We start from the raw sequence: 14,503 nt of genomic DNA on the forward strand, positions 1-14,503 counted from the left end.
CGCACCCCCTGCTCCAGGCTTCACGGCCAGCACCTGACCCAGCGCAGGGGGCTCTCACTCTCACTGGGGCCACCCCGACCCTCAGGATAAGAGGATTCGGGGCCAGGAACTCTCAGATATTTGCGGGTGGGGAATAAAGCCCGGGGCACAGTGAAGAAAGGCCCCAGATGGACATGTGTGTTCATGTCTGTGTGTATTTTATTTTTAAGATAATAAACATTTGTGGATTCAACAAATGGCGTCGGTATAATTTTCCACTGACCACACCCGCCCCCCATCTGGTTGAAAGTCATCAGGAGCTCCCTGCCAGCTTCCAAGAGAAACATCCACCGTTTTCTGGCTCTGGAAAATTCTCTGCCCGCTGGAGGTAGACTAAGATCCCGTATCTTGCTCCACACCGAGGGTCAAGGCCTTTCTGATTTCATGACGTGGAGTTGGCAGATCCCTGCCGCCTCTGCCCCAGCGCACCAGGACCTTGGGGGACACTGCTCCGTCCTACCCCAGGGCCTTCCTGCCTCCTCTCTGTGCTGCGGCCACGGCCACGGCCCCTCCGCCGCCCCGCCCCACTCCTCGGGGCTCAGGCTCCAGGCCCTTCTCTCTTCCAGTTACTCCAGCAAATAAATCATCGCGGGCCGGTCCGCCTGGAGAGCGGGCGGCACAGGAGGGCGCTCCGAAGTGGGTAAGAAGAACCCCTAGCAGGTACTAAGCACTCGCAGTGTGCACAGCTCGACACTGGTAATAACTGTGATAACAAAGCATCAGCCTTCCGGGCGTAGCCGCGGCGCTCCAGGCCCTTCTGCCCATCCTCCCCGTAGAAGGAGGGAACGGGTCCATACCCGGGACACTGAGGCACCGAGAGGCGACCAGCCCCCGGCCTCAGGTCAAGAGTGGCAGGGCCAGAATTCGAACTCAGGCAGTCAGGCTCCCGTCCCCGCCGTTCACACCAAAGTGACCCAGGAGGGACACGTTGATGGGGGGGGGGACTGTGACCACCCTCTCTTGACAGGCAGGGAAGCCCAGGCACCAGGCAGCCCCGGGGCCAGGACAGGGACAGCGGCCCTGAGCGCACGCAGATGCAGCCAGAGGGGCTCAAGGTTGGGCCCCGCCTGGTCCTGGTGAAGGGCTGGGTGCCCGGCTGGCAGGTGCGCCCTTGGGCTGCGGTCCCCATTCCAGGAGCGCTGCAAAGTCACGCCAGGTGGGCAGGACGGCCTCGGACCAGAGTCTCAAGTGCGCTCAATCGTGCTTCAAGGGACTCAGGACTGGAGGCGCCCTCCCCCCACCCCCAGGGCTGGCTCAGCTCCTGTCCCCTGCCCGCGTACCCATGGTCACGGTCACCGCTTCTCAGCAGGTACCCGGGAGCTCCCTGGCCCCTTTATTCCCACCCCCCTGCTCCCTTTGGATCTCTGGGTGTGCAGGGGACCGGCCTCTCCCTGTCACACTCCACATACGGGGACAGCGCCTCAGCACAGATGCCAAGCGTCCAGCAGCAAAATGACAGCTGGGAAGGGCCACTGTACTGCTCCTCCTGTCCCCACCCCACTGAGCTTTTTCTAAAGGAGGATGCTGTTCTCCTTCCCGTCCCGGGGGCTCCCCAGGAGGCACCTGCACTCCACCCCTCTTCCCATTGTCATCCCGGGAGGGACTTCGCTCTGCGGGTTCCAAGTCCTCAGCCCCTCAAACCCCAACTCGCTCGGGGCTGAGAGCGAGCGAGGCCAGGGGTCATACCCACATCGTCATGGACACTAGGCGGGTTCTTAACCTGCTGAGCTGTGACAGGAGCACCTCAAGGCAATATTTTTTGGAAAACAAACTTTTGCAAAACAAAAAAATTCATAATGAGCAAAATCCAGCAGGGCGGGATTAGGGCAAAGAGAGAGGACAGTTGTGCCTGTTCCTGGCCCATCTTTACGGAAAATGTGGATATTTGTTCAGCAAGGATGTTTTTTGCATAAGTTTGATTTTTCAAAACATTGCATGGGGAGTTCCCTGATGGCTTAGTGGGTTAAGAATCCTCTGTTGTCACCGCTGGGGCTCGGGTTTGCTCCCTGGCCCAGTAACTTCTGCATGCCATGGGTGCGGCCAAAAAATCTCAAAGAAAGAGAAAGAGAAAGAGAAAGAGAAAGAAAGGAGGGGCATTCTCTTTGTGGCGCAGCGGGAATGAATCGGACTAGGATCCGTGAGGATGCGGGTTCAACCGCTGGCCTCGCTCAGTGGGTGTGGGATCTGGCGTGGCTGTGGCCAGCAGCTGTAGGCACGATTTGATTCTTAGCCCAGGAACATCCATGTGCCACGGGTGTGGGCCTCCCCCCCCAAAAAAAAGGAAAAAAGAAAAAGAAAAAGATTGCATGAAAATACTATTTATCTTGATGCCTACATCTTTGGTGCCCTCCCCTTAAATTCTGTGCCCCAGGTGCGTGCCCCTGCCTTAATCTCTGCCCTGTGCTTCTTGCTCTCACCCTCCGACCTTGAACCCAGGGCCGCCTTCATCACACGCACAGCCTCCCGGGGCCACTGGTAACTCCCAAGCCGTCTTGCCTGCCTCACTTCCCTCTTTAACCCGTGACACACTTCATGTTTTATTGTTTGCTTTGCTCATCCTTTGCCTCCTTACATCAACACATAAGCCCCAGGAACACAGAATCCCTCAGCACAGAACGCTGCCTGGCACATGTCAGCTCTCAACCCTTCTTGAATAAACAAACACTCCTGGCACGATAATCCCCAGGAAATCTCATCGGGTCCTGCCGAAACACCTCTGGCGGCTCAGTCCCCTAACAGCATCCAGCCCACCCCAGCCTGGCCCGCGTCTGTCCCATGATCTAAGTCAGCACGTCCCAAAGCGCGGGACCTGACGCATTAACGGGGCCTGAAAACAAGTGGCTCCTGAGTTTTACGTTTAAAACGAATACATTCAGGAGTTCCCGTCGTGGCGCAGTGGTTAACAAGTCCGACTAGGAACCATGAGGTTGTGGGTTCGGTCCCTGCCCTTGCTCAGTGGGTTGACGATCCGGCGTTGCCGTGAGCTGTGGTGTAGGTTGCAGACGCGGCTCGGATCCCGTGTTGCTGTGGCTCTGGCGTAGGCTGGTGGCTACAGCTCCGATTGGACCCCTAGCCTGGGAACCTCCATATGCCGCGGGAGCGGCCCAAGAAATAGCAACAACAACAACAACAACAACAAAAAGACAAAAAAGACAAAAAAAAAAGAATACATTCATAACGGCCCTCAGCTGACAGACAAATGGATAAACAACCACGGGCTCCGTCCATAAACGGAATATTACTCAGCTAGGAAAAGGGAGGCAGCCCTGATGCCGGCTGCAGCAAGGAGGAAGCTCACAGCACCGTGCCAGCACAGCCGACCGCAGGGTGGACGAAACCATTTCTAAGGAATGTTCACATCAGGCATAGCTACAGGCAGAGAAACGGTCACTGCCAAGGGGGAGGGGGGCACGAACGGGAGGTGACAGCTAACAGGCACAGAGATTCTTTTTGAGGCTGTGAAAACAGTTTAAAATGGGACGTGGTGACCGTCCACAACCCTGTAAATCCCTAAAAACCATTGGCTTGTACACGTTAAACAGATGAGCTGAATGCTGTGTGAGCTGTCTCTCAATCGAGCTGTTTTTAGAAGATCAGAAAAGCCCCGCTGTCCCAGCAAAGGCGCACCGAGCGCATCCAAGAGCGAGCGGCAGGCGGGCAGGAAAAGCAAGGCTTTTGCTCCCCGGAAGGACTATTTCATTTGTATACACACCACACAAACACACCCACACACGTGTGTCCTGGTTTGTGGTGCGAAGTGAACTTCTTTCGGGTGGCTCCTGGGTGAAATGAGTGTGAAAGCTGCTCCCTGCACCGTATCAGACTCGGGATTCCAGAAACTCGAGGGCCCTTCCTCGCCTGGACCACGCTGCCCCCTTCAAGACCAGGGTCTCCCCACTGCCTCTAAGCAGCCTCTGATGGCAGGTTTGGGGGACTCCCTCCTCGGGGGCGGGGGGCATGGCCCTCCTGCTTCTCAGACAGTTGTCACAGTGCACTGCACACTGTGTGTCACCGGGAGCATCCCCAGGACATGGGCCCCGTCCTGGCCATCTGTGCACGTCCCCTCTGCAGACACTGCCGGGGCCAGACATGGAGAGGCATAGACGGATGATGGCAAACGCAGGGGTGGGCTGGCCCCTCATCATCCCCCGCACCGCTGCCTCTGAACCATCTGAGGGATTTTTTAAATAGCTCAAAGGATGATTTTCTAGAGGGGAAAAAAAAAAGGTAGAAAATCAGAGAAGGAAAAAACCCCCAAACTCAAAAAAGCCTGTGGAAGAAAAAAAAAAAAAAACAACTTTTTAACATACGAGGCTCCCACGAAAGCATCAAGCTCAGACGGGCTCACTGGTGGATTCTTGAAACGTTTGAACACAGAGGTGATTGTGCTGCTGCTGCCTAACGCGCTCCAGAACACAGAAGGAAAAAAGGAAACACATCCAAATTATTCTGCTAAGCCAGCACGCCGCTGACACCCAAACTGATAAAAATGGCAGGCAGACACCTGCCCCCACGCTACAGACCAGCTCATTCGCTTATATCCGGGCACGACCCGTCCATCCTTACCTCCCATTTAAGCCCAAATACATTCTGGTGGATTGGCGACTTCAGTACCTAAAAATGAAACCATAAAAGCACCAGGAGAAAACCTGAGTGAATTTTTTTTTTTCTGATTTTTGGAAGGCAGGAGGTCTCTAAGCAGGACGTAAACCCCCAAAAGAGAAAAGAAAAAGCATAAACTTGACCCCCAAGGGTTAAAAAAAAAAAAAATCTCTGCAAGAACACACCATACACAAAAGTAAAAGTCCACAACTGGCAAAAGGCACTTGAAACAGCTATGACAAAGGCGTAAGAAGTACTCTTTAAAAGAAAACAAAAGCCAAGGATTAAGAGCCCAACTGGGGGAAAAAAGGAACTAAGGACAGGCAGGAGCCATTCCCAGGGAACCCAGGCGGGTACACGGAGGCAAAGAGGACACCCCTCACGTAATGAGAGAAGCACAGACACATCCATCAGACGGTTCTCCACGTCTCAGCCTGGGGGAAGGGCACCCCTTGGCTGTCCCAACGAGACACTGACGGAGCTGCTGTAGAGGCCAGCTGGGCAACAGGACTCAACACCCTGCATCCTTTGGTGCAGAAAGTCCCCTCCTGAAGGCCCATCCAAGAGTCACACGTGCACAAACACAAACACGGGGTGTTCGCAGAAGCCTTGGAACCCGGGGAAGCTGGACAAGAACGGCAGGGCCGGGCAAGGGAACGGGGCCGCAGCTGGGGGGAGAGGAAGGGGCCAAGTTCGCATCCACAGGCTCATCCAGGGGGGAAGACACGCACGTGCCGAATCCAGGAGGACCCAGAGCGCGCCCCGCCGCTAACCCGGGCCACCCCGGGGACGGGGCGCGCGAGAGACAGGGTCCCTCTTCACAGTGCCCGGGGTCCTGACCTTCTCTCTTCCACCAACGGCCACGCGTCGCTCTTAAGAACTGGCAGAGGAGAAGACAGCGGGGCAGAGGGGGCCGGGACTGCGGGGCAGGGCGCTGACTCCGCGCGGGGAGGGACAGGCGCCGTGCGGGGGACATGTGCGACGTTCCTCACGTGAGGCTGCACTTGGCTTTCGTTCAGGAGTTGGATTAACCAAACCTCCAGGTGCTGGCGGTCCCCGCGTGTTAGCACTGTCCTTCTAGCGCCGCCGGGCAGGAGGAATCAGGCCCGTGGTGACAACGAGCAAAGGGACTCAGAGGGCGCAGGTCAACAGGCCAGGGCCGGGCAGAAACAGAGCCTGGGGTCTCAAGGCCATTTCCCTCCCCAAACACGTGGGCCAGCCTCCCGGGGGCTCCCAGCTTGAGCTTTCTGTGTTTGCAGGTTGTACCCTCTGGCGTTACACTTCAGAAGGAGAGAGTTGACGAGAAGAGGGGGCTTCTCGGCCCAATTCCTGGCTGGGGACCAGTGCTGGTCTCTCTGAACTGCACTGGACAGACGAGGGATTCCCAGACTGGGTCCCCCAGAGCCCTGGGGTTCCACAGCGTGTGCCTGGGGCAGCAGCAGGAAGGGGAGGTCAGACCTGGACACGAGCTGCCTTTGCCATTAGCTCCGGGAGCCCCTGGGGTTCTAGGGGACACCTGTGTCGCCCACACGCAGGCCCCATCAGGGAAAGCCGGATGGGGAAAACACAGCCAAGAAGCCACGCCTGTGCAGAGAAGGGTCCCCTGCCCCTGCCCCCCCCCACTCCGGACACATGGCCGTGGGTCCACATGTGGCCACAGGCCTGCGGGCACCAGGTGGCACCACCCTGCAGGACGCCTGTGGGAACCTGGGGTCTGGACAGGACGGCCGGCACTTCAGGGCGCCAGGTGGGGGTCTGAGCTGCTCCTCCGGTGCTGAATGCGCCGTCTGTGCACAGAGCGCGGCTGTCGGGAGCGGGCACAGCCGGGACAGCGGCCCCATTGTGCGGACCTGGCTTCCAGCTGCTGTCCCGGGCCTGAGCGGCTGCGGCCGAAGACACAGCCCTTCTCCTGGCAGCTGCTTGGCTTCCCAGGGCGGGCACCCAGGAGGCCTCGCCCAGCACCACGTGTCCAGGGGCCGGGGCTCCGGGGCCAGGCTGGGTGGTCAGGGCCTCGCCCGAGCTGCGGGGAGGCGGAGCAGGACCCGCCCTCTCCCGCAGCTGTGCCCGCTCTATTTAAGGCATTCCGCAGCTGCTCCGCTGCATTCCCTGGACGGGCCCTCGTTCCTTCCTCCTCACCGCGGGGCCGGGCTTGGCAGACAGCTGGGAAGGCCAGCGAGGGAGGCGGGCTCTCTCTCCCGGGCCCTGGGGCCAAGCTCTGGCTTCCCTGCCCCCTACTCTGCCCACCTTGAAGGAGACACACCCGGGCCTGGCCACTCCTTCCCCGGGTGTCCCTGTCCCCCGTGCGTGGGGCCCTCCTGCTGCCAACCGAGGTGCACATGGCCCTCAGCGGAGCGTCTGCTCTTAAAGGGGGAAGAGAAAGGGACCCAGTCCGCAAAGTTCAGAGGGTGCCTGGATACCCTCTAGGCCCATGCCGGGCACGGGGAGGAGGCCAGGGCAGAGGGGGCTTCCAGGTAAGACAGCCAGGTGGGAGCACTCCTGCTGGAGGCCCAGCCTTTGTCCCACCAGAAGAGAGACAACTAGCCTCACACAGAAGAAAATTCTGCAGGCGAAGGGCTCAAGGCACAGCGAGAGTCAAGTTCACGGCTCTATCAGACCCAAGTCCCTCAGCATCTCTCAAGCTCCTGCCGTCCCCCAGGGGCTGGGATGAAGGCGGACAGGATGCAGTCACCAGGGAGCTCACAGCCAGGGACAGCCGGGGGGACCTTAGTTTGTGAGGTGTCCTGGGAACACGGCGGGGTCGGGGGGTGTCTGGGAGCCTTTGCCGAGCTTGCCCTGCCTCCCTAATCAGATGGTGGCTCCCTCTCCCCCACTGCACATCCTCTGACCCCATCCAGACACTGTTGGGGCACATCACCGCCTCCCTGCTTCACTGCTGACCCTCCTCTCCCTTCAGACTTGGCTCAGAACTCACTTCCCCGAAGCCGACTCTGCCAGTCTCCTCCACCCTCGGCCCTGTTGGGGGTCCCCGCTGTTCCCTGTGGAAGTGAGATCATCCCTCCTCTGTCCCAGCCCCTAACACAGGCCCGGTGCAGCGGGTCCCTGATACACCTGGAAGGCTCCAGGCTCACCTGTTTGCCCAAAGCCACGCCCACCGCCAGAGGCATGGGGGCCGGACACGCACCTTCCTCAAGGCTCCACCCACAACCAAGAATATTTCTAGATGGTTTTTTTTAGGGCTGCACCCGAGGCATGTAGAAGTTGCCAGGCTAGGGCTTGAATCGGAGCTGTAGCTGCCAGCCTAGGCCACAGCTCACAGCAATGCCAGATCCTTAGCCCACTGACAGGGGCCAGGGATGGAACCCTGGCAAGGAGTGACATAAAGTGATGGCTCAGAACCAGCTGGCCCATGGGGTGGGGCCGCGACACGCCCCCAAATTAAGCTGGGCGCCAGTGGGGGACACCCCACTGGCCACGCTGCTGGGCACCCCAGCTTCCCCCCCCCCCGACCCGGCCTCCAATGAGCATCCAGAGACAGCAAAGAACCAGACTGATGAGTGAGCGGCCAGTGCCCGCCTTATAAGGCAGCCTTGGGGAAACTTGGCCGGTGGAGCCAGGGAGGTGGCTCCAGGGGGGAGGCAGAGCCAGGAGCCGCCACGCAGACAGGGTTCTGGGTCCTGCAGCCCAGCCCCAACCAGAGCCCACGAGAGGGGCAGGGATGACCCCAGAGGACAAGAAGGAGGGGGGCAGGGGCCAGCAGCCTTGGAAACCGAGAACCCAACAAGCAGAGTTCTTGGTTGACCAGGAAAGTATCTGCTTGGCCCCTGGGGGTGTCTCGTGGGGTCGCTGCATCTGCCTGCAAGAGGCACAGAACAGACACCTCCATGTCACTCCTCCTACACTGTTCTATGGAGCACCTGCTTTGTCCGAGTCACTCGGGGCCTCCTGAGAGTTCTTCAGAAGAAAAAAGACAACAGCCCTACCCTCAAGTAACCTAGAATCCAGGGACTATTTTTATGCTAAAAAATTATCTAGCAGGGGAAAAAAGCTTCATACACAAATAATTTACATCCCAAGCCACACACATGATATTATACATGAGGAAGATGGAAAAAGGCACGGGAATCAGAGGGAGTGAGGCTACTTCCAGCTAGTGGGAGAGGTGTCTTTTGAGCCGGGCTTTGAAGGATGCATAGGAGTTTGAAAAGCAGTGCTGTGAAGAGGAGCAAGGTTGGGGATCAGGAGGAGCTGGGGAGAGGGGAGGTACGAGCTGGACAAGAGAGTGAATCCATTGCGGGGGGCGGGCTGGGTAAGTGGGCAGTGAGGGCTCAGTGTAGGCATGGATTTCATCAGTGCTGGGCTTTATGGAGGTCAATCTAGGAGCAGCTCAGCTGAGGTCCCAGAAGACCCTGTTCAGCACCCACAGTCACAGCCTGGAAGGCTTCCCGGAGGTAGAGGGCTGAGGTCTAATTGGAGGACACAGAGCTCTCCACCTCCCTGATGCAGCACCAGCTGGCCCTCAGGGGTAAGGGGTAGTGAGCCCGGGAGGACAGTCAGAGCAGGACCTGTGAGCTGGGGGGCTTCCAGGAGCTCCCAACCCAGCCCCCCATGGAAGAGAGGAAGGCGACAGGAGTGTCAGGTGGGCAGGCAAGATGGACAGGAAGTGAGGCCGAGGGACAACAGATCTGTGCCTGGAGAGAAGGGACAGGCTGAGACCAGAGGAGGGGAAGGAGGGAACAGCGGACGGAGCCTCAGGCCAGGGGCTGGTAGCAGGAGGCGGCGCTCAGACCTGGGGTCCCTCCGAAGTCACTGCAATAGATTTGGGGAGCACCTCTCCATCAGAAAGGCCCTGCCCCGCACCCAGACTTGCCCAGGGCCTCAAGTCCAAGGCCGAGTAAGGGAAGGCCACAGCCCCAGGCCACAGGGGGCCTCGCTTCCTCCTCCCAGCCCACTTCGTGCCCCTGTAACTTCCAGGCTCCCCACAGTGACTTCCAGGGAGCTGCTATAAAGGAAAAGGCTCCTCCTGGAGTCAGCCGCCTCCCCCAAAGCCGAGCATCCTTCCTCCTTGCAGCATCTGTCCGACCCCCGCGTGGTCCAAATATGCCTACAGGTTCTCAGCCCGAGAGCCCTGGTCTCAGGGAGCCCCCTCCCCACCCAGCCAATAAGACATGCACACACGTGACGGACACACACGCTGACCCCCAGCTCGAGGAGCCCCACGGGTGGGAGGACAGCCTCGCGGGCCCGCGGACCTCTCCATGGACGGCCGGACTCCCATCTGCACAGAGAGGGGCTGCGGGTCCGGGCGCTGGTGCCCAGCTCAGAGGCTGAAACTCTTCTCCCCAGAAACACCGCACAGCCCCGCCCCGGACACCAGCCTCCCCAACACCCCTGGACTGACCGCGGCCTGGGCCGGGATCCTCCCACCCCCCACCCCTGTGCCTGGCCGAATCCTTCACTCTCCAAAACTCAGCTGAGGAGGCCTCGGCTCCCACAGCACCGCCCGCGTGCTTCCTCGACGGCTGTTCACATCCTGTTCCCTGGACAGAGCCGGCCCGACTGGTCCCTGCGGTCCTGGCCCAAGCCGCGTCCAGCGCTGGGCAGGATGTCCTTATACATGTGCCAGCCCTGACGGCCCAGGCCAGTGCCACCCTGAGCGGACCCCCCGCCTGTTCCCCAGAGCAGGACCAACCCCTTGGGGATCCAGCGCCCAGGGGCACCAAGATCTGGGTGGTGATGACCCCGTCTCCCCAACTACATCCGCTCTGACTCGGCCGCGTGTGCACCCCTCACCCTGGGAGGGGCCGTATCCGGAGGCAAAGGCCCTAGACCAACGGGTGACCGTGAGGCAACGGCCTCCCCTCCACGCCCCAGACACCAGCCAGGCCTCGTCCCAACACCGGCCCCACCGTGCCTGGCATGCGGTGCCTCTGAAGGGTCACGTTCATTAGGGGAGACACAGACCGGCACACCCGGGCTGGAAGGGACCTCTGAAGGTCCTCTGGTCCCTGCTGCCCAGAGCGTGGCCCAGCGCTGGGAAATCCAGATCCAGCCCCAGACCCCAGGGCAGAGCCAGCTGCCCGCCCCCAACCACCCGGCACAGATGACAGGTGCCTTGCTACTCACCCTCCTGGCTCCTGGGGGGAGCCTCAGCCACGGGGGGCTGGGGCTTGGGCTCCAGCCTGCTCTGCAGCTGAGACATCGGCGTGGGTTCCGAATTCTCCAGGGTCTGGGGTGGGATGGGGGAGGCGGGCGCCTCGGCTGGCTTGGGCACCTGGATCTCGACCCTCTTGGGGGCTGCGTCAGCGGCGGGGGCGGCGGGCGCCTCGGGGGTCTTGGAGCCGGGGGTCTCCATCCTCCGGTGGGCTGCCTCCTGGGGCTTGGCTATGCTGATCTCCGTCCTCCGGGGGGTGGGCTCTGGCGTCTTGTGGCCCAGCACCTCAGCCCGCTTGAGCCCGAACCGGGACGGCCCGGTGGGGCCAGCGTTCTCGACCTGCTTGGACGAGATGTCGATGGAAATTTCCGTGCGCCGAGACACCGGCTCGGCCTTGGGCCCCGCGAGCTCGACCCTCCGCAGGGCAGCCTTGGGGGACCGCTGGCTCAGGGAGTCTACATGACGGGCCGTGGGCTCTGAGTTCTTCACACCCAGGTCCTGGAACTTCTGGGTGGAGCTGGCCACGGTGGCCCGGAGCAGGGGAGGCTGGACCCTCCGGGGTGGGGTGGAGTTGGGCGTCTCAACCTCCTCGACCTCAAAAGATCTTTTCAAGGCTGAAAAGCAAAGAGAGGAGAACGTGATGAGCAGCGGGCTCCGGAACCACGGGGCGCATCCTGCTAACGGGGAATCCTGGGAAGTCGCAGGCGGGGATGCTGCAGCCAGGACCCCGGGGAGACTTCTGCACCGTCCACCCTCAGCAAGCAAAGGGGACAGTCTGCTAGGGGACTGAGACACCAGCAAGCACTCGTTCTGGGAGAGAGAGAAAGGGCTGAAGCTTGGGGAATGTCCTCTGACCTCCGTGTCGTGCTGGGGCTGCGGCCCCACTGGCTACACTTTCTATAAGGATGCTCTGGCTCAAGTGGAGCCTTTGATTTCTTTCCTGTCATGATCTCTTCATCCCTCACCTGCAGCCAACACAGACACCACCAGCAAACGCCACCACCGCCAGCAGCCGTGGGGGGACCACGCCCCCATAACAACAGCCACAACCTAACCAATCAGAATCCCCACGGGAATGACACCATCCTATCAATAACAGCATGAACAGCCAGCACGAGAACTTTTTTTTTTTTTTTTGGTCTTTTTTTTTTTTAGGGCCGCACTCACGGCATATGGAGGTTTCCAGGCTAGGGGTTGAAGCGGAGCTGTAGCCGCTGGCCTCCACCACAGCCACAGCAATGCCAGATCCGAGCTGTGTCTGAGACCTACACCACAGCTCATGGCAATGCCGGATCCTTAACCCGCTGAGCGAGACCAGGGATCGAACCTGCGTCCTCACGGATGCTGGTCAGATTCGCTGCCACTGCACCAGGACGGGAACTCCCAGTGCGGGGTCTTGTAACACCGGCAAGCCCTGGGCTTGTTACTGTGCACAACCACACTGACTCCCCTCCTAGCCCACGGTGTAAATACTACTACAACCCCCTGACACAGAGGCGGAAACTGAGGCCCGGGTGCTTAGGCAATGTGCCCGGCGCCCCCCCATCTCCGCCAGGATCTGCTTCTGCGAGGCGGTGAGGACAGTGCCCAGGGAGCCGCCACCCATCCCCACGGTCCCTGCAGCCGCGCCACAAACGAGAACCAGCTGCTCCCAGTTACAAAGACAGAACAGGAAGGGGCCACGTGGCAGGAACACTCACCAGCTCCTCCCCGGCAGGGCCCACAGCCGGCCCTCAGAGACCCACAACGCCTCTCCCGCCCCCTCTGCACCTCGCCTCGCAGCCCCAGGAGCCCGGGATGAGGTGGGACCCCGCCATCTCTGTCCCTAGCCCCCAAGACCAGCTCTCAGGGCCATTCTGGGCGGCTCCATCTCTAGTCTCCTTCCTCCAAAGTCCAATGCAGCCCAGTCTCTCCCGTGGGCAGTGCCTCCTTCAGAAGACCCGGGCATGGCGGGGGGGGGGGCGCCTGCATGGGTGGGTGGCCAGGGGAATGTGTGCTCTGGATGTGGGGGGAAGCGGAGGAGGCCCCAGTTCTGATACCTGGTTGTGTAAAGTTCCCCAAATGTGGCACTCTGGGGGACCCTCTCAAAGCCCTGGGCACCCCTCCTTCTGGGCAGGCCCAGAGGGCACAAAATCCTGGGCTGCAAAGCTCAACCACGCCAGAGGCCCTTCGGGGATGGGAAACGCCCTCCAAGGAGGGAGCTGTGTAGATTTCAGGGGCGGGCAGGGCACCGCACACCTTCTCGGGGACACACCTGCTTTTGAGCATCATTGCCACCAGGCTGGGATGTGGGCCCAGGGAGGCCAGAGTTCTAGATTCAGAGAATCTGGAAATCTAGATTTTAAACGTAACCTCCTAGTTTTTAAATGCTGGCATAAACCAAGAAAAACAACCCCTTTAAAAAACACTACGAGGGCTGCCTTCAGTCTATGGGCCCTGCCACAACCTCGGGTGGATACTCTGCATGGCCAGGGCAGCAGGCAGGTGCCCGTGCAGGGACTCCACCAGGGGCTGGCCAACAAGCTAACTACAGGGTGCAAACCGAAGTGCCCGGAGAGCGGTCAAGTGCCTGTTAAAATGACCAGAAAGTCCGGGCTGGATGCCCGGAACTGTGCCCTCTCAGAGGTCCCAGGGCCTCCCGAGGCATCTGGTCTACCCCTGCCCCAGAGCGCTGTCCACCGGTCCCTGACAGTGGCTCCCGTCCATCTGGGCACAGGCATTTCCAGGCGTCCTTGTGTTAGTTCCTTGGGGCGGAGCTGGGAGAACAGGAACTAGGTGCATGAGCGTCTTTTCCCAGGTTTGCCCACGAGATAAGACCACCTCTTCCTGGAGTCCCGGCAAGGTCCGCCCCAGCCCCCGTTTGGAGAACCCCCTCCTTGGGGAGCCCATTTGAGGGCACCTCCAACTTCGACCCACAAATTAAGACCCGGTGCTGAAGCCAAGGGCTCCCTGACTCGGGCACCTGCCGTCCAGACTTAGTGATGAGTGTGAACCAGGTCAGTGCTCCCTGGAACCCCAAATCCACATAAAATGCACCATCCCGCCCCAACCACCACCCTCTCCTCTCTTTGGCTGCTCTGTGTTTCTTTCTCTCTTTTTTTTTCTTGGCAGAAGTTCCCAGGCCAAGGATTGAACCCACGTCACCGCAGTGACCCAAGCCATAGCAGTGACAATGCCGGACCCTTAACCTGCCGAGGCAGAGAGAATGCCAGCTCTGCATTTCTCCTGGCACATGCCACCCCTGGCCCCACACTGGGTCACGCTGAGCATCCAGCTCCATCATCCATCCCCACACTTGCTGCCCGGCACCGCCACCCCGTTAGTCTAGCCTGTTCCCACCAGCAGGACGGTCCCTGCTCGGCAAATGAATGTCCAGGGCTGGCAGGGCTTATGCCACTCCCCCACCCGCTCCGAGGATTTCACGTCCCCCGAAAGGCAGGCTCACTCTTGCCTCCTCCCCAAGCCTGCTCTGGCCCCGTGCATTTCACACCACACCCTCCGTGTCACCCTGGCCGTCCTCGTCTGCTGGGACGGTCCTCAGGGCAGGGGAGGGTCCCTGGGAAGACAGCCCGACGTCCTCTCCCCCACTACCCCACGAGCCAGCTCTCCAGCCCTCCTGGGGGCTCACATGCTTCTTCTTCTGCACAAACTAAAGGCCAGACCGGATCACAGGTTTGGAAGCAGGGGGGCAGGACAGGGAGGCACCAGGCCTTCAACCCCATTCCAGCCTCAGAAGCCACACTTTTCTCT

At 60.2% G+C, this 14,503-nt stretch overlaps 1 protein-coding gene across 4 annotated transcripts in view; it reads right to left on the minus strand.

Annotated features, from left to right (window-relative positions):
• Nucleotides 1–14,503, minus strand: part of SEPTIN9 (septin 9) — a 153,009-nt gene that overhangs the window by 58,389 nt on the left and 80,117 nt on the right. For all 4 annotated transcript variants that reach the window (XM_047757121.1, XM_047757123.1, XM_047757124.1 and 1 more), the window contains one exon: nt 10,726–11,367. In XM_047757121.1, the coding sequence (XP_047613077.1) occupies nt 10,726–11,367 (642 nt within the window). The remainder of the gene's footprint in view (nt 1–10,725; nt 11,368–14,503) is intronic.

Source organism: Phacochoerus africanus, chromosome 14 (assembly GCF_016906955.1).
Source record: "Phacochoerus africanus isolate WHEZ1 chromosome 14, ROS_Pafr_v1, whole genome shotgun sequence".
Taxonomy (NCBI): Eukaryota; Metazoa; Chordata; class Mammalia; order Artiodactyla; family Suidae; genus Phacochoerus; species Phacochoerus africanus.